Raw genomic sequence first — 27,466 nt, 5'->3', positions numbered from 1 at the left:
GTATAAAAAATGGTAAAAAAAAACCAAACATAAAATTTCCTTCCTTGGCATCAGGTAAATGAAATTAAATGATCCCAAGGCTATTCCACTTCCTTTGTGTGCCAACAAAGCCACAAAATTTCCTAAGACTCCTAGTTTTATTATCATATTCCTAGTCTTCACACTAAGCTTACTCATGAAGAAAAGTGAGTCTACAGACCAACATCTATGAAACAGTACTAACTATCCCTTTCAATAATTACCCCTTTGTCACTCAGAGTAGCACATTCCTTACTCTAATTTATAGTTTTTATATTTAATCATCACATTTACATTAGTCATTTCCTACATAGTCCCATGTTGAATGCTATACAGACGACAGCCATACTATGTCTTCTGTTACATCTATCAGTTATTTGGCAACTACCAGCTATCTTACCAAATGAATGAAATATCAGGAAGTTGGGCTCAGATTACCTGTAGTAAATCTCAATTGTATTTTATTTCCCTGTCTCTAATTATTCATTCAGTAAATGTTCATTCTAAAGTCTTGAATACTATTAAGAGTAGAGGACCTACTGCTGGAAGGCCTGTGACACGACAGCAGCTGAAGCTAAATAAACACACTGGTACTGGGCCAAATCATGATAACTTCATCTGTATCCACAAAATCGGTTGACTATCAGAACTAATCAAATTAGAATGTGATAAAGTGAACCATAAATTTGCACACATGAAGACTATTCTTAATTGTGTACATGATTAATTGGTTTTGTAAATGGAGGTGCCTGCTTCCCTCCTCCAACACTCTTTTCATGGCAGTGTCCAAAAAACCAAGAAGCAAAAAAAAAACCAAACCCAAAAACAAACAAACAAAAAAACCCCCCACCACCTTACAAGACCAGGTTTCAAATTATACCTCATTAAAATAAGGTGGAGTGTAAAGACCCAATAAGGTGCTTGATAGTTACCTACAAACACTCCTGACTCCCTATTTCCCTATAAAACAGTAAACTCCATTACCATTAACTGTTTAAATCAGAAATAATAATAAAAAAAAAATCTTTATGAATACTTTTAAGTGAAGACAGCAAGGAGGCTATTCTGGAAAAATCCACCAACAGCAGCCAAAGTTACTTATTTTCATCTGCTGCTATCTTCATACCTATGCAGCTCTGGATCCACAGCATGTGCATGGCCTGACCCCAGGCCTTAAACCTAACGCTGGCCTGCACTGACAACATCCTGCCATCTTTTCCTAAGTCCTATTTCTCATCTTGTATTTGGTGAAATTTTAAAGCATAGAAAAACTTTAACAACTATGTAACTGCTATTTCCTTTTTCTTACCTACTTTTAACCAGCATCCGTCTCTAGAAGTACACAGAAGAGAACATAATTTACTTAGAATTACAGAAATTGTAATATGTCAAGTAACAAATGGAACTGAGCATATTTGTAGGGAACAAAGCAATGGCCCTTATAAATACAAGGTATGAGATTACATACTATTTTTTGTGCTCAGTGAATAGCATTACTTTTTATCACTCTTTTCAGTTTAATAATTTCCCATAATAACTTTGTCTATAGCTTGAAATTTAAATGCAGGCTGTGAATTTTTCCACAAAGCCTAAACCAAATTAGGTACAATAAAATTAAAAACTAAATATGGTTTGCTTTTTTTCCTATGCACTTCAAAATTAAAATTAAAAAAGGCAAATAAGGCCTCAGGGAGATCATCTTAGCAGATAATTATTCAAATATAAGAACACTAAAACACTATTAATATTATATCAGGGTTTTGGTGCTATCATTTTAAACAAATGAAGGATAACAATAGAAACATTCAAGCTTGAAAGATCAAAGCATGTTCTCTTTCAAAGTTCTTCGTAAGTAGAGGAAGAAAAATCTTGACAGGATCTTACTATTCTTGTAAAGCAAATAACCTGCATTGTTCTATAAAATATTTACAAGAATGCTTTTGTTATTGCTATTGTTGTTTTGCTATTGTTTTATTTTTATTACAGTATTTCACAAAACATTTTCAATAATAATTAAGTCAGCTACCAGAAGCTATAACTACACTTACTTAAAAGTTTACTCTTATCTAATCTGAGTCTACATCAACCTAAATATGACTACTAACAAAATGATTAAAGAGAGTACTTATTCTGCCTGACAAAAAAATTAGCCCATCATTATCAGTATTGAGTCCTGAATGAAGGCCAGAACAAATTTTTTAAAGAAAACACGAGAAAAGAAAACCTGAGAGGTGACACCTTCCCTTGGAAACTGAGGTAACAGAATACAATGGAAGATCGGACCATGACACAGTAAGGTATGCAAACAGTAGCCTAACATATTACATAAAAAGACACAAACCAGATGACAAGTCAGCCCTATTTATAGACTATATCAAACCATAAGGCATCTTAATAGTTCTCACGGTTTACCTACATGCAAACTTTCAGTAGAAGCACTTTATTCTCCTCCATAGGTCAGGTTAGTGTCAGCCATTTATAGATGCCAAAATACAATCTCCTCACCATGTAGCCTTCCATTTTTTCAGGTCTAGTTAGATCCTCCAAAAAAATTTTAAATGAACGAGGTGGAACCAAAGAATCTATTTCAACATGGAAATTCTGATCCCTGGACCCTGTGTCAATTAGCCGGTTTTCTCAGTGATCATTTTCATGCATTGACTTAGTCTCTTTTTCCTTTGATCACATTCCTTCTACATCTACCTGTAAGATTTCCAGCTATACACATTTCCCTGACGCGTTCAGAAACTTGCTCTTCTGCTGGGACAGTACCTTAGAGGGAGAGTGCGAGCAAGTGTGCACATGTATGCATGCACTGGAGAAGTAATATTCTCAAAACATTCAGTGCAGGTCTTGAGATAATGTTAAGCCTTAAAGCCAAGAATTAACCTCATACAGCATTTCCTCCCTCCTCTCTTCTCATATAAAGACTTCTGGCTCCAGTACCTTTGGTTACGGAATTCTCAACATTAGCTATATTACGCTTTTTATTCTACCATTATGCTTTTAGACAATGATACCTAGGGACAGAAAGTTATCACCAATTACTACTATTATGGGAATATCATAGAATCATGGAATGGTTTCGGTTGGAAGGAACCTTTAAAGGTCTTCTAGTCCAACCTTCCTGCAATGAGCAGGGACATCTTCAACTAGATCAGGTTGCTCAGAGCCCCATCCAGCCTGACCTTGAATGTTTCCAGGAATGGGGCATCTACCACCTCTCTGGGCAACCTGTGCCAGTGTTTCACCACCCTCATCACAAAAAATTTCTTCCTTATATCTAGTCTAAATCTACCCTCTTTTAGTTTAAAACCATTACCCCTTGTCCTATCGCTACAGGCCCTACTAAAAGGCTGCCCCATCTTTCTTATAAGCCCCCTTTAATTATTGAAAGGCCGCAGTAAGGTCTCCCCAGAGCCTTCGTTTCTGCAGGCTAAACAACACCAAGTCTCTCAGCCTGTCTTCATAGGAGAGGTGTTCCATCCCTCTGATCATTTTTGTGGCCCTCCTCTGGACTTGCTCCAACAGGTCCATGTCTTTCTTGTACTGACAACTCCAGAGCTGGAGACAGTACTCCAGGTGGGGTCTCATCAGAGCAGAGTAGACAGGCAGAATTACCTCCCTTGACCTGCTGGCCACGCTTCTTTTGATGCGGCCCAGGATACGGTTGGCTTTCTGGGCTGCGAGCACACATTGTTGGCTCATGAAAAGCTTTTCGGCCACCAGCACCCCCAAGTCCTTCTCAGCCAGGCTGCTCTCAATCCCTTCATCCTCCAGCCTGTATTGATACCAGAGGTAGCCCCGACCCAGGTGCAGGACCTTGCACTTGGCCTCGTTGAACCTCATGAGGTTTACACGGGCCCACTTCTCAAGCTTGTCCAGGTCCCTCTGGATGGCATCCCGTCTCTCAGGCGTGTCAGCCGCACCACTCAGCTTGGGTCATCTGCAAACTTGCTGAGGGTGCACTCGATCCCACTGTCTATGTCATTAATGAAGATATTAAACAGTACCAGTCCCAATATAGACCCCTGAGGGACACCACTTGTCACCAATCTCCATCTGGACATTGAGCCATTGACCACTACTTTCTGGATGTGACCATTCGGCCAATTCCTTATCCACTGAATAGTCCATCCACCAAATCCATCTCTCCAATTTTGAGAGAAGAATTATGTGAGGAACTATGTCAAAGGCATGCATTGATAACTGTTAATTCTGGTTTTGCTCAGATCCATTACGTATGAGTCAGCATACAGTGCACAATTTCTAAGTAATTTTCCAAGCACTTAATAAAATCATAGAATCATAGAATCATTAAGGTTGGAAAAGACCTCTAAGATCATGGAGTCCAACCATCAACCCAACACCACCATGCCCACTAAACCCTAAGCACCACATCTACATGTCTTTTAAATACCCCCAGGGATGGTGACTCAACCACTTCCCTGTTCCAAGGCTTGACCACTCTTTCAGTAAAGCAATTTTTCGTAATGTCCAATCTAAACCTCCCCTGGCGCAACTTCAGGCCATTTCCTCTCGTCCTGTCGCTAGTTACTTGGCAGAAGAGACCAACACCCACCTCGCTACAACCTCCTTTCAGGTAGTTGTAGAGCACGATAAGGTCTCCCCTTAGCTTCCTCTTCTCCAGGCTAAACAACCCCAGTTCCCTCAGCCGCTCCTCATAAGACTTGTGCTCCAGACCCTTCACCAGCTTCACTGCCTTTCTCTGGACACGCTCCAGCACCTCCATGTCATTCTTGTAGTGAGGAGCCCAAAACTGAACACAGTATTCGAGGTGCGGCCTCACCAGTGCCGAGTACAGGGGCACGATCACTTCCCTCCTCCTGCTGGCCACACCATTTCTGATACAGGCCAGGATGCCGTTGGCCTTCTTGGCCACCTGGGCACACTGCCGGCTCATGTTCAGCCAGCTGTCAACCAGCACCCCCAGCTCCTTTTCTGATAGGCAGCTTTCCCGCCACTCTTCCCCAAGCCTGTAGCGTTGCCTGGGGTTGTTGTGGTCGAAGTGCAGGACCTGGCACTTGGCCTTGTTGAACCTCGTACAATTGACCTTGGCCCATCGATCCAGCCTGTCCAGGTCCCTCTGCAGAGCCTTCCTACCCTCAAGCAGATCAATGTTCCTGCCCAACTTGGTGTCATCTGCAAACTTACTGAGGGAGCACTCGATCCCCTCGTCCAGATCATTGATGAAGATATTGAACAGAACCGGCCCCAAAACTGAGCCCTGGGGAACACCGCTCGTGACCGGCCGCCAACTGGATTTAACTCCGTTCACCACAACCCTCTGGTCCCGGCCGTCCAGCCAGTTTTTTACCCAGCGAAGAGTGCACCTGTCTAGGCCGTGAGCCGCCAGCTTCTCTAGGAGAATGCTGTGGGAGACAGTGTCAAAGGCTTTACTGAAGTCCAGGTAGACCACATCCACTGCCTTTCCCTCATCCACTAGGCGGGTCACCTGGTCATAGAAGGAGATCAGGTTGGTCAAGCAGGACCTGCCTTCCATGAACCCATGCAGGCTGGGCCTGATCCCCTGGTTGTCCCGGACATGGCTTTTAAGCTCCCTCAAGACGAACTGCTCCATAATCTTCCCCGGCACCGAGGTGAGGCCGACAGGCCTGTAGTTCCCTGGATCCTTCTTCTGGCTCTTCCTGTAGATGGGCGTCACACTGGCAAGTCTCCAGTCATCCTGGACCTCCCCTGTTAACCAGGACTGCTGGTAAATGATGGAGAGTGGCTTGGCAAGCTCCTCCACCAGCTCCCTCAGTACCCTCAGGTGGATCCCATCTGGCCCCACAGACTTGTGAGCATCCAGGTGGCGTAGCAGGTCTTTAACTGCTTCCTCTTGGATTATGGGGGGTTTATCCTGCTCGCTGTCCCTGTATTCCAGCTCAAGGGGCTGAATACCCTGAGGATAACTGCTCTGACTATTAAAGACTGAAGCAAAGAAGGCATTAAGTACCTCAGCCCTTTCCTCAGCCCCACCCCATCCTTGGTGGCAATGTTCCCCCTTGTATCCAATAAAGAATGGAGATTCTCCTTGGCTCTCCTTTTGTCATTAATATACTTGTAAAAACACTTTTTGTTATCTCTTATGACAGTGGCCAGGTTGAGTTCTAGCTGGGCTTTTGCCTTTCTAATTTTCTCTCTGCACGACCTAATGAGATCCCTGTACTCTTCTTGAGTTGCCTGCCCCTTCTTCCAAAAGTGGTAAATTCTCGTTTTTTTCCCTGAGTCCCAGCAAAAGCTTCCTGTTCAGCCAGGCCGGTCGTCTTCGCCGCCCGTTCTTCTTGCGGCACATGGGGACAGCCTGCTCCTGCGCCTTTAGGAATCCCCTCTTGGAAATTAAAGAAAGCTTCTAAACACCAGAAAGGTAAAGATGCAGAGTTATCTTCCAAAAGCAGTAATGACAGTAAATAAGATACACCTTTGAAGATAAATTCACAAATAAATTATGAACTGACTGTAAGAGCTAGTGACTCAAATCAACAACATGCATGGATTCTTCCTAATCAAGATCAAGTCTACACTTCAAAATTTTACATTTCACCTAAGTCTGGATTTAACGAGGATCCACTCTCACATTGTTTATTAACAACCAAAGTATTGATTTCTGACAGCAGAAAAAAATCTGGTTTTAAGGATAAAAATAAAGATGCGCTGTAAATTGTTTATGTTCCAAGTTTGCTATAATGCTCTGGTTTTACTATAAAAATACTCTTCACTGAAATAATGTCTTTAATTAAGCTACAAGTAACACAGTATAAATGAGCTTGTACACATATGAAAAACAGAATGATGAAAGACTGAGATCTTCCTGTCTTCCTGAGACTCTAGAATAATAAGCTTGTGATGAAAGCATGTTTCCCTACCCCTAAAAGAATTCTGCTCAAAGTCAATCTTCAAGAAACTATAAAATACTAAACTACAAGTACCTGAGCTGAGACTAAAAAATGGCTCTTGGCTGGGCACAGGGAGGTCCACCCTATCAGAACTTTACACCGCTCAGTAAAATCTGATTAGCATTTCCCCTTTATGACAAGCATGGGTGGTACAGATGCTAGCACCAAGCCTGGCACACAACACTCCAGAGTAAGAATTACACACCAAGAGAAGGAGAAAACTATGTTTATGTGGTATTCCATATATAATGTCATTCATTTTAATTAGCACCAAAGCTTGTCTTACTCCATTTTGCAATACAGAAGAAGGGATGAGAAGAAAATTTGCCAAAGTTCTTTGTACATACAATTTAAGCAAAAGGGAGTAACTGCACAGGACTTGGAACTGCTTTAGGCTCTTCCTTTTTGATAGATAAAAGCAGCATTACCAATGCTGCTTCAGACTCTTGAATAATTCCTCTTTGCCTGGGTCGTGGAATGTCTCAGATGGTACAGCTGAAAAATAACTTCTCTATCCACTGCCCATATTGCAAACTCATGTATTATTCTGCCATTGTACTGGGTTGAAATGTAGTTGATTACATTTCCCTTTTTTATCAGCAAGGGAAAACAAAAAAATTAAACTGTTTTCTTGGTTATCACTAGCATGTTACCAACTTAGAGTTTGTAATAACTAGTTGATAAAATACATCTGAATGTGCCCTAGGAATTATAATTAGTAGAGTTTTAAAATTCTTTCTCCCTTTTATTAACAAAAATGGAACCAGCAACATACCTCTTTTTTCCCTGTGAACTTCTTCCAAAAGTTTTTCTTGCTTTTTTATCTGTTTAAAGAGAGACTGATGTTCAGCCTCCTTCATCTGTGTAAGGTGCTTGAGCTGTTCTCGGCTCTGCAGTAAGTAGCATCGCAGTTTTTTTTCCTTACTTTCTCTCTCCTTTACCTCCTCGCACAGCCACTGAAGTTTAGTCTACGTTAAAAAAATTGTACAATAAAAAGTAACAAATTCTAATGAAAAGAAGACATAAATGTTAACTGATCAAATTATCTTTGGAGTCACAGACTACTCATTTGTACCTATTACTGAATAATAATAAAAGGGTAATTCAGATATATTAAGAGGACACATGTTGACCTTCAAAGAGTCTCAAAAGACAGATATATTTTGGCTGATAATTGTATGTGAAGAAGCAATACACAGATTTTTTTTTTTTATTTTATTTTTTAATCAGGAGCATGAATTTGCTAGGGTAGGCATGAAAATTCACATTGAATTAGTTTATACATAGACACCAAGAGATACTCCTTCCTTTCAGAATACCTTTCTCTCTCTATTCTATGTTGATGGAATTTAAAGCATTTATCCATTCTAAAAAAAGTGACATCAATTCTTTCTGGTCAGCAAAAGTTAACATTTAAGATTCAGGCAGAGGAAAAAGGAAAGAGAGCTCATAGATAAGATAGATCATGGTCAATATAGTAAATCTAGAAGTGGTAAAAGAGAATACTTTCACACTGGCTATTTAAAAGAAAAAAAGGGGATTTTAAGTAGTCATTCATTCTAGACTTCCCTCTAGTAGCTAAAGAAACTTAGGTGAGAAATGTATGCAAATGATTATTAGGTGCTCTTTGAAAGGTTTTCTTAATAATATGTCAGCGTCACTTTTTTAAATGAAGAAAATCTTCCTGCATAACATTTCTCCTTTGATTCCAATCTTCGTTACCTATAGTGGCAGTCTTTCTTGGTCTACAAGTCTTACATAGACCATACATCACCAATAACCTTAAATTATCTTACATGCAAACAGTTGCAATTTTTCCTTAAGTCAACTATCCTGTGGCTTTGACCTTTTTACATGAAGCAAAAAAAAAATGCATGTCTTCTACAGTTTCTTGTGATCTACTTTGATCTTGAGAAACTTACTCCTTTTAAAAGATATTGGATAAGAAATGTGTTTATGTGTGAGAATTGGGGGAGCAGGAGGAAAGCTGCAAAATGAAAGGCAAGGGTTATAAGTCACCAGTCATCACTTTGAAGAATTTTCAAGCATATGTGCACCCACATTATAGGATTCAAAAGCTTCAAACAAAGGAGGAAAGAAAATAGTTAATTTTCCAAGAATCCAATCTAATATCCTTTAGATTTAATAAATAACAGCCTTATTTAAAATAATTTCTTGCCTTGTTATAACCCCATAAGAGAAACTTAACCTGCTGACTACATTGTCATGTTTTTCTTGTCTGAAAATAATTGAACCAGATCTAAAAGCTATCACTGCAGTTACTTCAATGCATTTTTTGTAAAAACGGCATTGCTATTTATTTTGCTATAGACACAGCTATTTCCTGTTGATAGCAAAATTTGGAAAATTATTCCATTAGTTGAAACAACAGTCTGGGAATATCAGAATTATTGCCAAAGGAATGCTTTTGTATTTTTCCTTTCCCCCTTTAAGTGCCTTTTCAAACACACTTTCAACTGAGTGATTATAAATGTTGGATATTAGCTTATACAGTAAAATTTCAGGAGGTTTGACTATTACCTTTGTTTCTGCTAACCACCGATGAGGATCATTCAGCACCATTGGTGTAAGTGTTATTGCCTATGGAATAGTAAGGGAGAAAGAAATAGGTATAAAACCGTGAATTAGACACGGAAAGGAGAAAGAGTCTTTCTTGTTTACTGGAAATTCATCAAATAAATATTCTTTGCTAAAAATCCAGCTTGAAAATCATATTTGTAAATGGTTTAATAGAACTATTTAACCATAAATTAGTCACATTTAAAAGCAAATTATGCAAACTCACTGACACAAATTTTGTTTAAAGGTGCAACTTAAGTAAGTTGCAACAATAAGTTGTATTCTGAATCTGTATAGTTTTCTCCTAAAAATCACTACAATCACTACAAGAATCACTGATGCGTTTCGAACATCCTCAGAAAATATAACTCGGCATCGAGGTGTATATTCTCAGTTCGAAACTGTATGTCCTTTTTTGAAAATGTCATAATATTGCCAAATAATACAATCAGACTCTATTTTAAAATTAGTATTTCTTAAGAAAAGGCCAACTTCAAAGTCATTCAACTGTTTTTTCCTCCATTCTGCAGAACAAAGTGGCTGCACGTAAACCAGAAGTAGCAGAACCAATTGTTGTTAAGTCATTGAACTGCTATCAGTATATCTACAGAAATGCTATGTGCAACATAAATGTCTTATCAAAAAATAAAAAAGGACAAACCCTCAAAATCTTTATATTATGCTTCATGATGATGGTCTTAGTGTTTTCATGAAAAAGACAAATCACTTGCTTTGAATATTTGATAGGCATAAAATGAAAACTGTAATCTTCACTAAGTGTATAAAAGGAAGATAAACTTGTGCTGGAATACTTCATTAATACTTAATAAGAAAATGTGATATATCTTTTTTCTGCATTCAAACTGAACTATGTTAATCTTGTTTTAAAGGTACTTCTATACATGTTTGCTATATTAATTATTAAAAAGTTAGTGATAATGGATCTTCTTTTTCCCCACGAGTTGATACATAAGGGGAAGAAAAAAAAAGTCTCATACACAGCGCTCTCAACTGAAATCTATTTAAAATCAAGTAAACTATTCACCTTATGTCCAGCTCCTCCTTTATCTCATGTGGTCCTATCCCATGATGACTACATTGTGCTTTTCTCTAATTTAAAGGTTTTGTGGGGGTTTTGTTAGTTAGTTTGTTTTTAATTTACCACATTTTGCAATTCAGTTGGCACCAAAGGTGCTTAAACAGCACCATCTAATTATATACATACATATGTTTTACGTGAAAATTATCACCACATAAGGACAAAGCTGAAAAGAAATGCTTTAGTAGGCATGTTGGCCATGACTCCACAAAGCAATGCATACTTGAAAGTTGTGACTTCCATGGCAGCAAACCTCGTTCTCTGCAACCACATTCAAAGAAGGCAGTATTCAGTTTATAGTTTAAGCATGACTGGTGTAGTTATTGCAAGCATAAGATTTCTTATAACAAAAGACTGATTGAAAAAATAAATCTGAACAATATATGTGGAATTCTTTGCTTAGAACACCAGTACGTGGTGATTATAAGAAATCCAGTACCTTTTTTCATTAGGGAAGATTAAGCCTGGTGTTTAAGTCTCTGAACACAAGTATTTATCCATTAAATTCCTCATTGCTCACCTCAGTTGCAGTGGCAACTCCTTCTTGAAGTAAAAAACTTGTCTAAAGCATTTTAGAAACGTTGCCAATACCTAAAGTACTGGGCAGAGGAACAATACAACAAAGGAAACTTCTTACCTTTTCAAAAAAAAATTTTCAGACCAGGCACCACAAAACTGTGTAACATTTGTTTTCACATTAGCTGTCTAGTCAAAAATTCAGATTCAAATCTGTTTTAGCTTTGCCAGTGATAAACAGTTAAAGGGGATAAATAAGGAGAATTGTGAAAACAGGGATCAGCAAAACTTTATCCAGAAGACAAACACTCTGCAGGAGGTGGGAAGCAAGTCCAAGAAGGCAGAGTTCGATGATCAAGAATCTGGCAACTATAGCAGATCACAAAGACTTAATAAAAAAAAAGACTTATCTGTAAGGATACAGAGGAGAAAGCTTGTTTGTCAAATACATTTTATTAGAATTCTCATCTGTTTGTGTGCTGCAACATCCCAACTCCATATGTAAGGGGAGAAAAAGGCACAGCCATACTACAAGGCTGAAACAAAGTGACTTCTCTTCACACCTTCAAAGAAAACAGGTGAGGAGATAAACTTAAAATAGAAAATAAAACAAAGAAAAAAAATTGTAAAAATATAATGTATTTTCAGTGTCAAAGCTGAAAAACTTCTATTTCAAAAGCAGCCCAGCCCAGTCAAGTGACCAGGAACTGTACAGTAGAATGCATTCTCTGTTTAAATAGCCAAAGACAAAAAAGGCGTAATCTGAGTGTGCTCTATGGTTACAGCTAAGGCTAAAAAGCCACCAGGTCAAGCACTTGTGATATAAGTACCCATAATGCCAGTGAGTATGACGACAAGCTGAGTCAGACTGTCTGTTTTCTTTTTTCTCAGCTGTGTACAATGTCAATTTAAGAGGATTAGTCATGCAGAATCATCTGGGGGGAGGAAGAGAGGGTTCAGTCCCTGGGGAGCAAATGAGAATGCTCAGGAAAAAAAAAATAATGGGAGAGAAGAGTTGCAAGAGAAGAAGTAAAAGAATGAAAAAAAGTTACAGCAAGCTAAAAGTTTCCTAAAACTTTGAGTCTGAGTTTTCTGGATACAAGGACCTGCTCCACAAAAGAGGAGGTTATAAACTGTTTTCACTTCCAGCATTTACTTCTCTACTTAATAAACAAAGCATCTAAATGAATTTTTAATAAAACCTTTCTTTCATTTTCCACAATTTTAAAAGCCTTTTAGGTCCTTCTTGGGGACTTCCCACCTCTAAGGAGGTGGCTTAGGAAAACCTCCTCAAAATTCTGGCTGATGTAAGGCCCTTTCACACAAGCAAACAAAAGGAGAACTATTTCTCACCAAAAAAATCGGCAAAAGAAAGCAGTAACGATGAACACAGGCGCAGATCTTCATAGTATCCCATTCCAATACCTAGCAATGTACATCTGTACCAGCTAAATATCCATAATCTATTGTCCATAAATTACCTATACCAGTTAATTGATAGGGGACAACAATGCATACAAATTCTGCTACAAACATTCATTAAGAAAATAACAAAATCTGCAGCATACTTAAAACTTAGAATTACTTTGAATTTCTCCATGGAGTCCCGAGAAAAAATTTCACAAGCAGCATCAATTTCACTTCCTATCATGGTAAGAATGGATTCCTGTTCCATTTCTAAGAGACGCAGCTGATCCTTAAACTGCAGTCTGGCCTCATCCATCCTTCTCAAATGATCTTCTTCATTGCTGATCTGTTTATCCTGGAGTGAAACAGGAAAAACAAAACAAAGAGAAATTATGGCATTAATAATATAACATACATCATTAGCAATATATCTTTCAATCTTATAATCACACTATACTCACTCATGCACTGAGTTCAGTTCTTTGCCATGGAAAATAATACCTTCTAATAGTACTCGTAAGTTTCTCTCTTGATTCTCTTTATTCTCCTGTAAATCAGTTATGAAGAAACTGCTACCAAATCCAAGCCCAACAATCACAGAGACTGTTTTCAGACTCAAAACCAGACATTCTATTACAAATCTCTTTTTCAGGAGTGGAAAGAGAGCCCACGACAAATACTCTCCTTATTATCTTTTGCCCTGAACCAGTTACAGGCATCTAGTCTCTGTCATCACAAAAAGAGATCCCTGAAAGAAACCTGTATTGGCAGTCAGTGTGTTCTGGAAGGAAAATAATTTAAATAATATCTCATAGGACAGTGACTGGCACTGAGGAAAGCATTTTATGTTACCATCCAATGTCAAGAAAATCACTAAATATATTATACATCATCTTAAAATTCAGATTCTCTTCCTTTATATCTATAATAGAGCCACCATGTAAAACTGAACCCAGCAGCAGTTTTGTTATACAATATATTGAATTATACATTGTAATTAATATAACAAAACTATCTTGTGAGAAGTGAAATTGGTTCACATCTGTCTACTGCTAAGATCAGGAAGATGTAATGCAGCAAAGGGTAAACACTTTAACAGGTACATTTCAGTATGCAAGTGCACTGAGAATGGTGAGAAAAGCAAGAATAATAATTTTGAAAATTTATTAATCATGGACCTCTGCAATGACAAGGTGCAACCATCATTTAAATTGTATTTAATGGAAATCTTCATACACTCCTCTCATGAGACACCACTGTGGAGCTAGGTAATTTCTAACATACAAGTTCTGTGAATGGGATACTAAGGAATCATAGAATCATTTAGGTTGGAAAAGACCCTTACGATCATCAAGTCCAACCGTAAACCTAACACTGCCAAGTCCACCACTATACCGTGTCCCCAAGCACCACATCTGCACGTCTTTTAAATACCTCCAGGGATGGTGACTCAACCACTTCCCTGGGCAGCCTCTTCCAACGCTTGACAACCCTTTCAGTGAAGAAATTTTTCCTAATGTCCAATCTAAACCTCCCTTGGCGCAACTTGAGGCCATTTCCTCTTGTCCTATCATTTGTTACTTGGGAGAAAAGACCCACACCCACCTCGCTACAACCTCCTTTCAGGAGGTTGTATACATATATATGTATAGCTGTTACATCTATTGGCAAAATAGGTGTTCTTTAATATAGGTGACCTTCAAATGTGAAAAAGCCATACCTGATAAGCAGCCTGATTTCCTCACTTAATTCATACAAAAATACTTGAGTTAGACAGTAACTATGTCAAACTGAAGGAATCATAAGAATTTTTAATATGCACAGGTTCCAGTATTTCTGCACTACCCATATGGGAGCTGAAATAGCAGTTCTGATCTAGATCAGCATTCTGAAGGTAGTAAGATTGCATTATATATGCTTCCAGTGTCAGTATTCTATGCTATCTCATTATTCACTGAACACAGTCCATCACATGCCAAAGTTCACTCCCAAAGACCATGACTAAAAGAGAGTATATAATTCAGTATTTTTTCCTTTATTTTTCATCTGCTTGATTTTCTGAGTGTGCCAACATTCCTCAACATTCTACTTTCAGAGCCTACAGGAGAAATTAAGTCACTAGTAACTCAGAAGTGCACAGAAGGAAAAGAAAAACAGAGAAAATTTTACCATTATTCTCTGCCCCTTCACCTTTCCTAAAAAAAAAAAAAAAAAATTAAAATCCAAGCTATCTATAATACCTATGTTTCTTTGAATTAGTATTTGCGCTAAGGACAGAACGACATTAAAAAGTATAAAAAGTGTGGAAAAGGAAAAGAGATAATTCTTTTGTAACACAGTAGGCTTCTGCAGTACCACAATATGACAGCTAGTATGAGATTTCTCAAGCGGTAATATTACCATTTCCCCCATCCTAACACCCCTTCTGACAATCCACAATAAAACTACAATAATGAATATTCTCTCAAGTTAACTGATGACGCAATCAAGTGAAACTCTCCACCTGCATTTACCTTCAAAGGTTAAGACCACAGGATTGTGTGCTTAAAAGCTTCCCCATTCTTTTTCAGCTTAGAGATAAAATATCATTGCCATCCAAAAACTGTATCTTTCCAATATTAGGTAAGGTTGGAGCTAGTTTACAACCGACTGCAGAAAACTATGTACACTGCTACAAACACATTTCCTTGATAATAGATGTTACAGAGCTAAAATCCCAACCTAGAAAAAACACATTTTGAATTTTCATTTGAGGTACTTTTTATTAGTCTGACAAGTTGAGCTTTTAAAGCACTTCCTGTTAGTTTAACAAGCTAAGAGAAATGCCAGGTTTAAGATTTTCTCATTCCATACTTTAAAAGAAAAAAAAAAAAAGACAAACCAACCCACCCCAACACTTTTCTCTCAGCGCTAGTAGTTGCAGCATACTGACTGACAGACAGTCTGTATATGCTGAAAATATAAGCGGTATGACAAAAGGAGCTAATAGCATTTCCAAACACTCACTTTACTTTACCTACATTCAAACATAAGCCCAGTAGATTTTAAACTCAACACCTAAGTGATGTTGTGCACTTCATTTATAACAACAAAATACAAGTTGAAAATTAAATTGAAAAACCTGAAAAGCCATGAAGGATCTACAACATCCATGGGCCTCTCGTCGGATTTAAATAGTTTGAAACTATTGAGCTAATGAAGAATTATCTGATGAGTATTCAGCGGTCCACGTGAAATGAATGAACAAACCTCTTGCACGATGTTAATATAAATGCCTATATCAAAAAATTTCTTTTCACAAACATGAGAAATTACTACATTGACATACAAGAGCAAGAATCTTCAGCTAGAGGTTAAAATATCCACTTTTTAAAAATGAGGATATCATGAAAAATTTATAAGCAATTTCCTGCAAGATGCACAATTTTTTTTTTCTGTTTTCTTGAATTTTAATCTAGGAAATCAAATTTGTCAAAGATTAGAAACAACCATTTTCAATGTTGTCTTAAAATGAATTAATCAAATACCGACAGATATGTGCTTTACACTGGAGAAGGTAAAACTTCATTTGTGTACAGAAATACTTATCTGAAATCATAATGCTGCAGGAAGAGAAATTTAAGATATAAGAAGAGCACAATGTAAAATACATTCATGTTAAGAAAAACATATTAAAAGCAATGCTGTGGAACCAATCATGGGAAAAAAGTAGAACTTAAAGCAGAAAGAGGAGTTACAAAATAAAATTATTCAGCAACTCTGTATTTATCACTAGATTTTTGAAAAGAAAGGCTGACAACTCCAGGTTGTGAGACTGCAAATTAATATTTGATAGTAAATATTAATAAGCAGAACACCAGGCAACAAGAATGGCTGGCAGGCAGCGTTCATCTCTAGAAGTACAATGCCAGTACAAGAAAAGGATATGAATTTCTTTAAAAACTTGCTGTGTTTTAAATATTCAAGCAGAAAATAATTTTCATCAAGTTATTTAGAATTTCTTTTACTGTGCTTACATTGCTTATCTACTTCAAATTAGCTCTAAATTATTCATAACTGCACTGCAACTTTAAGAAAATGTAAAGAAAACCAGAAGTGTTTGGTTAAACATTTGTTAGTTACCTATATTAGAAACAGGGCAGGCAACGGGACTTATATTTCTACTCCTAAATAGTATTAGCAAATCTTTGGAGGGATACAATTCATGACTCAGCTAAAGAACTTTTGCCTTCTTTGATTTATATAGAAACTGTGTACTGCAGTATGACTGTGTATATTCTTTAAAATACAAAAAATACATGTACATATTAAGTTTACCATCTATTTCTATAATTCATAATTTATTTTAGGTATTTATCAGCAAAAAGACTCACGAATCATGGTTAAAACCAGGTAAGTTTACCTTTTTCTCCAGTTCTTGTTTTACAAACTCACATTTCCGCCTGAGTTTTATATTTTCTTCTTCATTTTGGGTTAATTCTTCTGTTAGTTTATCACACTCAATTTTTATCTTCTCCAGTTGTCGACATTGAGCCTTGACTATGTTTTTCTCTTCTACAAGTTCCATCTGACGGTAATGGGAAAATAGATTACAAAGTCACCATATGGGTTATTTTAAAACATTCCCAGACTGTAGAGTTTCAAATCTGTGGAACACTATTACAGAAGGGTAATTCTATTTAATTTTTAACATTTCAGTTATATTAAGTGTAATCACTTATCTGAACACAGAAAACACGTATCAGAGTTGTAGAACCATAGTGTTTTAAAAGCAGTAAATAGAAGCCTCAGATTCTGCATTTCAACTCTGCTACACTCATCAGCTTACATCACCTTAAGAAGCCTAGTATCTATGCAACTTCTCCATTACCAAAATAATTTGGAATCAGAAAGTCTAAAATTATCATTTCATTTCAGGACCAAATACTAAATTTATATCTGCAAGGAAATAACTGCAAAGATTTGGTATTTTTAATTTCTAGAATTGTATGGTTTTAATGCTATTCATGGAAACATTGCAGAGAAGAAAGAAGAAAACATTTAAGGGCCTTGAAAGCCCTAAATAGGTGAGTGAATAAGGTACATTGATTTCCAGTGGAAAAGATAACTGACTGAAACAGACAGATTTGAGAAATTCTCTAGAATATCTAGAAAATGCAAAAAAAAATACACAAAACAAAGAAGGAAATTACACACATATTACTCAAAACCAGCTTCATACTAGATGAATTGTGGGATGCAGTTACACACAAAAATAAACCTGCAGAGTAAATTCCTTCCTGAGGAAAAGCAAAAATTCTATTCTCCCAATTACACTATAAATATAACTTCTATGGTGAAGAAAGGTAAGAAGAGAAGTTTTATGAGTTAATTTAGACACCAGAGCTAACAGAGTACAAAAGCTCCTCTGAAGGACAATTCCAAGAAAGAACTTTGGTGTCCTAAGTCCACAAAGACAAGCCTGCAATATCTAAAACATTTTCTATGAATACGCTTATAAAATCAACTTTTCAGTTCCTACTAAAGGTAATTGAATTATAACGTCTATGCAGATGGAGACAATCCAAGAACCAAATTCCTCACTTATATTACCTTTGAGACACAATAGAGACAGTTAATTTTTATTAATTTCCAGTATGGACAAGGCAGATGTGACTATAATTTAATTGATCTGGATTGAACCTATTTTCCACATCTGATAATCTTCAGGAAGAAGAACTACACCCATTTGGTATGTTTACAGAAAACAAGTTAAAAAGAAATACACATATATACACAATTCTGTATGTATAGATACATATCTCTATATAATCTTACATTAAAGATTAATGCTTGAAAGTGCTGTCAGGCACGAGGACATTTTGTATTTCATTACTCTGAGAACAAGGATGTTTTTAAAGCAAATGAGGGCATGTAGTAAAATTAGGGGACAGATTCAGAGCTTCTGAACACTTAGCTGACTGGGGACCACTAAGCAAACCACTTAATTTCTAGTTTATCTAGTTTATCTATCATTTTAAATAATAAAAAAAGACATTATAGAGACACTGATTGGGAATCCTTTAAGATATTCTAGCAGAAACAGAATTAAAAGCTTAAGCATCAGAAACTCAGTACTGAGACAGTAAGATCCTTCTCAACACTGACATCATGTACAAAATTTTATGTTCTTCTCCAGTTCTACTGCAACTTACAATATTCCTATGGTTCCTCCCCGACGACCCCAAAAAATCCTTAACTACCTTATAATTTTTCAATCCAGTGCAGCACTATCGAAAGCCAGCAAGAGTGAAGCAGAAAGTACCATACGGAGGAGGCGAGAGGGAAGAACAATAAGGATCAAAAGTCACTTCTTTTTACAATCTATGCAGCAGTTGGTTCTGTAAACACAGGGCTCTGCACCCTTGATTTCCTGAAAGTAACTCATCAAAATTCGTCCTTTAGTTAAGTTTAAGGCCTTGGGTCTTAATAAATGTGTTAAATTTCCTTTTACTCCCCAAGTCTTTCCCAACTGACCTTTATTTTTAAGACTTTAACATTAACAACCTTTATGTATATTCTTTCCCAAAAGCAGTTACAGAGGTTGGACAAGGCTGAGACATAACTATGGTCAAGATTATTCCTGTAACAGTAAAAGACAATTGGTTATTGGGAACAAAAACCTACCAGCCTGAAAAAAAAGTATAATGGGAAAAAAAACCCCACCCTTTCTGTTGGATTTCCCTAAACTCTACCCTAAAACCACAATATTTAAATACAATTTGATAAAATGCATGCTAAGTTTACCTTAATTTGGAAGAAATGTCCATAAAATTGAAACCCAATTGCAACGTAATGAGTTCAGACAAAAAGTAACCAAATCACCTGCACGATGACATGTTCTCATCAGATCTTCCTACAGACGGATATGATTATCTATTTTGTTGCACTTACAGTCTTTGAATCAAGAGAATGTTGTGCATTATCATTTTGTGTACTTCTAAAAAAAAGTTGCCTATCCTAATATCTTACAAAATTCATCTCCCTCAAGCCCTCTGCTCTTCTCTGTTTCAGAGACACAAAGCTGTAAAAAAAATGCATGTAGATTAAAGAATCTGGGAAAGTCATGGCACTATAAATGAAAGAAGGAAATGAATTTTTTTAAATATTCTGTTTATGTACAACAATCAGTACCAATATCAAGGCCCTTACTATAAGATTGACCTTCCCATAGAGGAAACACATAGTCACGATCAACTCATTTTTTTGATTACCACAATCCAGAATACACTTTCTTTCTCTCCCCTTGATATTAAATGTACAGTCTTAATTTCAATGTCATTGTCAAAGGAAAAAACCATAGTTGGACAGATCATTTAAATAATGCTAGACACATTACAAATTAAGTCCCCAATGTTAAGCACTGCTGTCAAAATATTTTGATTTTAATGATCCTTCTGCTAACAACCACCTAGATTATTTTTATTGCTATCCTCATTAAGTGCTTTCTATGTTACCAAGTGCTTAAGAATTATTGTCAATTATTATGTTATGAATGATATATTAAAAAACTAACCATCCTTTTCTAAGTAACACCAATTCATAACTGGAAGAATGCGGAAAATACGCATTTTTAACTAGTTGCATATTTGTGAGAAGAGAAAGGAAATAAACATGCTTATATTACTTATGATGAAGTAGATCATGAATAATTTAAGCTTTGATTAAGGATTTTATAGCTTTTCACAGTTAAATCGGTAGAATTTTGACATGAGCAAATTTTTAATTTGATGGGACTGAGGTGGAAAGCGTATTTATAGTGCTTCGGAAGTGCATACAACATACTATCTTACATATATATTTAACCATGTAATCAAAATTGCTTCAATAAAAGTGCAATGTATAGCTTATACAACTGTTGACAGTTAATTGTGCAGTTTAGACCACTTCAGCTTAACTTTTCCATTTTATTCAGACCGCTTAAAGCCAATAAAATGCTCTTTTTCTTTCCAATGCAATAGCCTTGAATCAGGAGCAAATGATGCAAACTAAAGACATTAACCTGTTTCTTCATTGATAAAATGCTATATTTGATCATTTACTATATGAACATAGTCACTTTTCTGAGAAATTGTACAGAAATTAGAAATTCTAAAAACTCTTCGAAATATAAAGAACTATCAAAATTAACCTTAACAAGTGTTATACATTATCACTATTCACATTCTGAAAGTATTTCCAGATACAATGACAGTATTTCTGCATCATGCAATTTAAACATTTACAAAATGCATTATCCCTGAAATACTGCAAGTTCTTTACTAGGGCTGTGACAATAATTGTCAAAATAACAGTTCAAGAAGAAAGGATCAAATCATATTAAACCACTACAGCCTCATATATCTCCTGTTCTGATCACAGACATACCTATTTCACTACTTTTGAACTAAGAAAAGCTTTTGACCTAAAACCGTTACTGTTACATTTTTTAGACTGAGCTTTAAACTTTTATGATGACCTGCAATAAAACGTGTGTTAAATGTTTTAAAGCCCATGTTTTATTGCCTTCATCACTCAATAGGAGAGAGAAAAAAAAAAGTCTGACATTGGAATTCTTCAGAATAAGTACCTTAAGCACTCTAATCTGAGCCTCTGCATCATCCTTTTCTTGTTTAAGGAGTTTCATGAGCTCTTGAACATTTCGTTCATGTTTGATTTTAACATTTTGTAACTCTGATCTGAGATCTGCCAACTCCTGTTGGTGAACTTCTCTTTCCATCTTCAGCTGCCTGTTAGCTGAAGTCATCTCTTCATGCTTAGATTCCTGCTGTTTCTGGAGATCTGAGAGGCTCTTATGTAATTCCTTTTTGACTTTCTCCTCTTCTGCTATTCTGTTTGTTAGTTCCACACGTACGGAGCTTAAGTTTTTTACATCTGCTTGCATTTCTAAGAGTCTTTCTTGGTCTTTTTTATGGATCAAGTTACTAGTTGCAAGTTCTGTCTCCAAGTGTTCCTTTTCAGCTTGCATTTGATTTTGTAGAAAGACTTGCTTTTTTAACTCATTCTCCAATTTATTGACAGTACCTTGAACTTCTTTGATCTCTTCTTCAAGAGATACCTGGTGAGACTTCATTTCATCCAGTTTTACCTCTTTGCAGCGGAGGAGTTCTTCCTGCTGGGCTCTCTTTGTAAGTACATCATTCAGCTCTTTCCGAAGGTTTTCTATTTGGTGTACAGCAGAGAGAAGTTGACTTCTGAGGTCATCCTTTTCTTTGAGGGCCTAGAAAAGATGAAAAAGAAATCCAGTGCAACCTAAAGTAATTAAAGAAAATTGTTGGAAGGATGTCCCTAGACATTATGAATGTCTAAGGAGCAATTAGCACACTTTGTTCTGTGAAAATACAAAGTTTTTGCTTGTTATGAACTCAGTTCAAATGTATTCAGTGTTTCTTTAAGTTTAGACACGGAACATTTGTGATCTCTAACGTATACTTATCCTTAAATGATCTAGCCTCCTAAGCAGAGATAGTTTTGGTTAATCCCCTGCTTTTCTCACCCTCTTTGCAGACTAAGATGGGTTTCTTTGCTGGTTCCTCCAAATAGGAGGATGGAGGAAATGAGGCAATATAATAACGCAGCAGAATATAGGGAACACTATTGGTCACACACACCTTACCTATAGGTCCATTTCATAGGCTGACTTTTGCTTATTTTCTGAAATATTACATATGAAGTATATAAACTTTAAATTATTTTTGAAACTGCACACAGTAGATGAATGAATAGCAGTTAAAAGCCTAGTTCACTCATGCATCAAAGCCAAGAAATGAAGACTTCATCTTCAAAATAAAAGTCAGCCACATTTAATAAAAATTCCACTGTTTTCCTAAGGAGCTTAAAGGTTGGGGTTTTTTTTCAACATTAATATATTTCAAGTTAAAAAAATCCTAGAAAATGCGTGAAATTATAGGAAAAATTTGCACTGCAAGTACATGTGTGTTACTAAGTACTACATTTCATTAAATTCACGTTACACACACCATTCCTGATTCTTACTTATCTCAAGTTATAATTTTTTTTTTAAACATGCTGTTTAAAATAAGAAGGAATTTACAGTACATCTATCATAAGTCACACACAACTACTACAGGAAAAAAAGAATGATAAAGGGACAACACAAGATTGTCTTGATGTATCACAAGCTACTTTAAACTGGCTTAAATAAATTTTATACTGAATTTTACTATTTCCACTAATTCTACAAACAGTACACATTTCGTATAGATATAGAAAATTTAGTTGAAATAATCCAGAACAAAAAGGCAATTAAGGTTAACAGTGTGCAGGTTAAAAATAATAAAACGATTTGTAATCACATCAAGGATAACCATCTAGGCAAGACTTTAACCAAATTATCCCAATACGTTTATTATTTATTTTTAGAGAGTTTCATCTCAGATGTTAGTTGTCTGTGTATTTCAAAGCTGGTTAAATTATGTTCATGTAGTTCCCTGAAGCTTATCACAAATGCTGCGTCTAGATTGATTATATCCTCATATGGAAAATGTCAACAAGTTTGTATTGAGAACATGAAGTATTGTTTGTATTTTTTTCTCCTCCACAATGACGCACGGTTTATTTGATATTACATATCCTCCAATAAAGAGATTTTCTTCAGGACTAACACTTACGTCAAACTTGTTGGCAAGATGCTGATGATTTTAAAAATAAGAACGAATACTGACAGCATTTCTTAAATGAAGCTTAAACCAAAGTGACTGTATTTAGCATTTTTATGCTTTTGTCACATAAAAAGAGGCAAAATCCACATCGAGGAGTCTTATGTAACAAAGAAAATTTCAATGTGGACAGCACTATCAATTGCCATTACAAAGACCTGTCCATGTGTTCACATGAACAGCAATTTCAGAGCCTTTTGGGGCTCCTCCTGCTTGTTATTCACAACTCACTCTCCTCTACTTCTTGCTTCTCATTTGTCTATTGTGAGAGACAAACAATTTCTAAATGATTCAGGTTTTCTTCCCTTCCTTAACACCTTACCCAGGCAAGAGATGACCAACTTCTTAAATGTTTGCAAACCTTATTTCCTCAGACAACTGTTGGGGCTAACCAATACAACAAGATAACTATGGAATGAATTGCTGGAGCATGGATAGAGCAAATAATAATAATAAAAAACAAGGAATATGCTAGGTAGTTCAGGAGAGAAACAGCAAGCCCAGCTTAGATCTGCTAGAGTTTATTAATTTCAACTCACTATTAGCCTCATTATGGCTTCTCCTAAGCTTTGACCATGCTCATACATTCATATACCAGTCTCAGACAGGTTACTGGATCAGGAACAACACAGGATGAATACAGACGTCCCATACATCACACCATATACCCTTTGAAAACTACAATCTTTGAGCAGGACAAAGCAGAGGATGGCATAGAGCCAGCCCAAGCCCATCAGATTTAGTAACCTAAATTGGATGCATGTCACTAGAAAATAAGCGAAAAGAGGTGAGGGAAGCTCTACAAAAATCAAAAGTAGGCCATACAATATGATAGACTACACCAGCAGAGCATGTAAGTTAAGATAAAAGCTCGCAGCATGAAGCTTAGCCCTATACCAGCCACGATAGGAGCAGGCACCTTTTGACCCAGCCACTGGAAAATACAAAGACCCACAGACTCATTACAAACAGAATAATGGTTTCTACTATTATTCCAAGACGGGATGATCAGCATTAGCATTGATGAGAATGCTTGTCTTTAAAGCAGTGTCAGGACTAGAAAAAGTCAAGGAGTTCTGCTAAGTCAAAAAAAAAGACGACCCAATGTGTTTTCCTGAGAAACTTTATAGGAGGAAGAAGAAAGGAGTAAGTGGTTTGCCACACTGAACAAAGACAAATGAAAAGCCCAGATATGTTACATGATCAATTTTCAAATTGATTTTTTCAAATAAGAAGTTCTGAAAAATATAAGAGGCTGAAATAAAACATGAAAAGCATTAAAGAACAAAGAAGTCCCAAAAATATAAGGAACACAGACTCCCTATCCAGATGAATGGAAAAACCTAGGAACTGCATGTAGGTGGTAGCAGCATGTACATCCCAAAAGGAGGCAAGAGCGACTTTTTTGCTAAAACTTTTGCACATTCTCAAACAAAAACCATCTACTTTTCTGTCTCCAAACATCAAATCCAAACTGAGCTGCAGTCCTTATGATATTTCAGAACCTGTAGTCTTTATTGGCAATAAAAGATGTCATTACTAAGCCTAGAATCTAAGAAAAGCTTAAATACAGAATGGAATTAAAGATATGCTAGCTGTGCCAAAGTCCATATAGGAATCTGACATACATGGTGAAAGTAAACACCTACTTTCAAAGATGTGACCACTGTCCTCTACATGAGACAATGCATAATTTGAACATGGGTTATTAATGTGATTAAAATTTTTTTACAAAAAATAACACCACATTATTTCCTTAAAAATTAACTAAAAATAAGCTAAGTTATGTTAACTGTTAACTGAAAAGATAAAGTAAAAGCAACATTCATAGAGACACTTTCTTCTTTACAAGAAAAAAGCTTTGATTAAGTGAAGAGACTGGAACAAATACTGGATAAAGAAGAGAATGTGGAACTCCGTAATAGTTAAAAAATATTGCCACCTATTAGCTGTTTTGTAGTTCACCAGAAAATTTGGTCCAGAACTTAAGGCAGAAAGTGTTTAAGTCACAGTTTGCATAAATAAACTCCTTATCTTCATTTCTAAAGCAAATGGAAAGGGTACAAAAAACCCAACCCAGTCAGCCTTACCTGACTGTTCTTGTCCATCAGTTGGTTGATAGTTTCATTTTGTTTTTCCACCTCACGATCCAGTTTCTTACATTTCAGCTTCCATTGGCGGATGGTTTCCTGCGCTCTCACCTTCAAATCTTCTCTTTTTTTCTCAGTCTCCAGCCTGAGTGCCTCTGAATGCTTGAATTCAGTGAGGTACCGTTCTGCTTCCTTGGTACTCTCTTCAACCTGTTGAGCTAACTCAGCAGACTGGAGTTCAGTTTGTCTACGTCCATTCTCACAAGCCTTGTAGCAACTCTCTATCTCCTTTAGCTGGCCCAGCATTTTTTCCTGCTGCTTCTCCCTGTTTTCCAGGTCCGATGTTAACACCTGGAATCATCATAGCAAAATATGAAAATTCCAATTCTAAAGATATACAATATGAAACCTTATCAAACAACATACAGCAATGTTAAATCACATTTCTATCTGAAATATGAATAGCATAAGAGATCTCCTTGATTACCAGGGAAAGCCCTGTTAGCGTACAGAATCTCCCCCTCTGCAATGGTAAAGAATTTCAACACAAGATATAAAATACATGGTTACTCTATCCTGTATTTTACTTTCTGCATTTGTTCCTCTTCTGGTTGTACTTGTTATTATTCATATTTTAAGTTTGAGAAGGAATCATTGACCAGGATCCTCATATGTTACACACTAGAGAAATATGGAAAAAAGCAAATAGTAAGGTGTAAGGAGATGAACATAAACAGATGAGAGGAAAAAGAAAATTGGCAAGGAAAGAATAGCATTCACCACAACAAAAGTAATCTGTAGTATATGAGCTAATTGTTACCCAGTTTTATGCTGGTTGCTTTTATGGAAGCAACATGCTGAATAAGGGTATTTTGGAAAGCACTGACGAATGCAAAGAGAATACAGCAGCTTGGTAGATGTTTCTAGAACAAAGTGCAAACATGTTTGAAAATGTAGCAAGCATATCAGAGCCAACATTAGTTGACCTTTCGATACTGAATGAAATTGAAACCACACATTTTAAAAATAACAAGCGCTGCCTATCTCGAATCTGATGATATTTCTCAGGACAGTTTCATAAGCAAGTCAGGAAAAATGTTCTCCATATACCTTCTGCAAGAGCATACTCAGAAACCAGTTATTGAAGATTCACTAGCAAAACTTAATTTTATTAAGATCATCACATAGAATTTCACATTAGTATTCTGTATTTCAGGCCTTTTCATACAATCCAGTATTTTCATTAATGACTTAGATGAATTTAATAGGCCTGCTCTATAGTCAGTCAAAGATATTATCAAGCTTCAAGGGATGGAAATACTTTAGAAAAAAGGATTAGATTTCAGAACAACTGAAACAAATTGGAGATGTAGTCTGAAATAAACAGGGTGCAATTCAGAAGGGACAAGGGAAAAACACTTTGCCTAGGAAAGAATAAGCGACTTTACAGGTGCACATAGAATGACTATTTAGAAAAAGGTCCTTCCACAAGGTTGGCAGGGGGAGGTAAGGTGGCTTGGGTTTGTTGGTTGGGTTTTTCTTTGTGGATTTGTTGGGGTTTTTCCCCCCCCCTCCAAACCTGGCCATTACATCCTGGGAGACAATAAATTGTACCAGTCTTTTCAGGAGAGCATTTGCTGTCCTAGAAAGAAGACTGTATGTGCACTCTTGCATGTGACAGACTGTGGTACTGCCAGAAAATACAGACAGGAATGGACTGACACTACAGACAAGAACAATCAGTCCAGCTTGCTACTCGTACCCATGATACAAACAGGAGTAGGATTATCCACTGGACAATCAGTTGCTCACCTGTAGGATGAATTTTCCTGTTCCAGACAAAATTAAGATATAGATAATAAAACAATAGGTAAACACATTACGGAATAGTCAGGAGTAAGTCTCACACAGGTGGCAAAATGAAAACAGGAAAGTCTTTCCAGATTTACAGTTCTATACATTACAAAAAGCCCACATATATTCTGCTTCAGTATTATTTAAACATGCATTTTCAAGCTCATCAGGCAAAACGACCAGGCCTAACCTTGTAAAAAGTCTTGATTCATAAGACAAAACAACCAACCAAAAAAATTTCACAGGATACAACTAGCAAACTTT

The 27,466-nt window shown here is 36.5% G+C and overlaps 1 protein-coding gene across 36 annotated transcripts in view; it reads right to left on the bottom strand.

Moving 5' to 3' along the window:
- CEP128 (centrosomal protein 128) overlaps positions 1 to 27,466 on the bottom strand; it is a 149,382-nt gene that overhangs the window by 72,351 nt on the left and 49,565 nt on the right. For all 36 annotated transcript variants that reach the window (XR_012673845.1, XR_012673844.1, XR_012673843.1 and 33 more), the window contains 6 exons: positions 25,349 to 25,699; positions 21,149 to 21,799; positions 16,943 to 17,107; positions 12,719 to 12,895; positions 9,480 to 9,539; positions 7,714 to 7,906 (listed from right to left, as the gene is read on the bottom strand). Coding sequence is in view for 33 of the 36 variants with exons in the window: in XM_075151363.1 (XP_075007464.1) it covers positions 7,714 to 7,906; positions 9,480 to 9,539; positions 12,719 to 12,895; positions 16,943 to 17,107; positions 21,149 to 21,799; positions 25,349 to 25,699 (1,597 nt within the window). In the remaining 3 variants the exon portion in view is untranslated. The remainder of the gene's footprint in view (positions 1 to 7,713; positions 7,907 to 9,479; positions 9,540 to 12,718; positions 12,896 to 16,942; positions 17,108 to 21,148; positions 21,800 to 25,348; positions 25,700 to 27,466) is intronic.

Source organism: Calonectris borealis, chromosome 5 (assembly GCF_964195595.1).
Source record: "Calonectris borealis chromosome 5, bCalBor7.hap1.2, whole genome shotgun sequence".
Taxonomy (NCBI): domain Eukaryota; kingdom Metazoa; phylum Chordata; class Aves; order Procellariiformes; family Procellariidae; genus Calonectris; species Calonectris borealis.
This window is presented reverse-complemented; position numbering and strand designations above follow the sequence as displayed.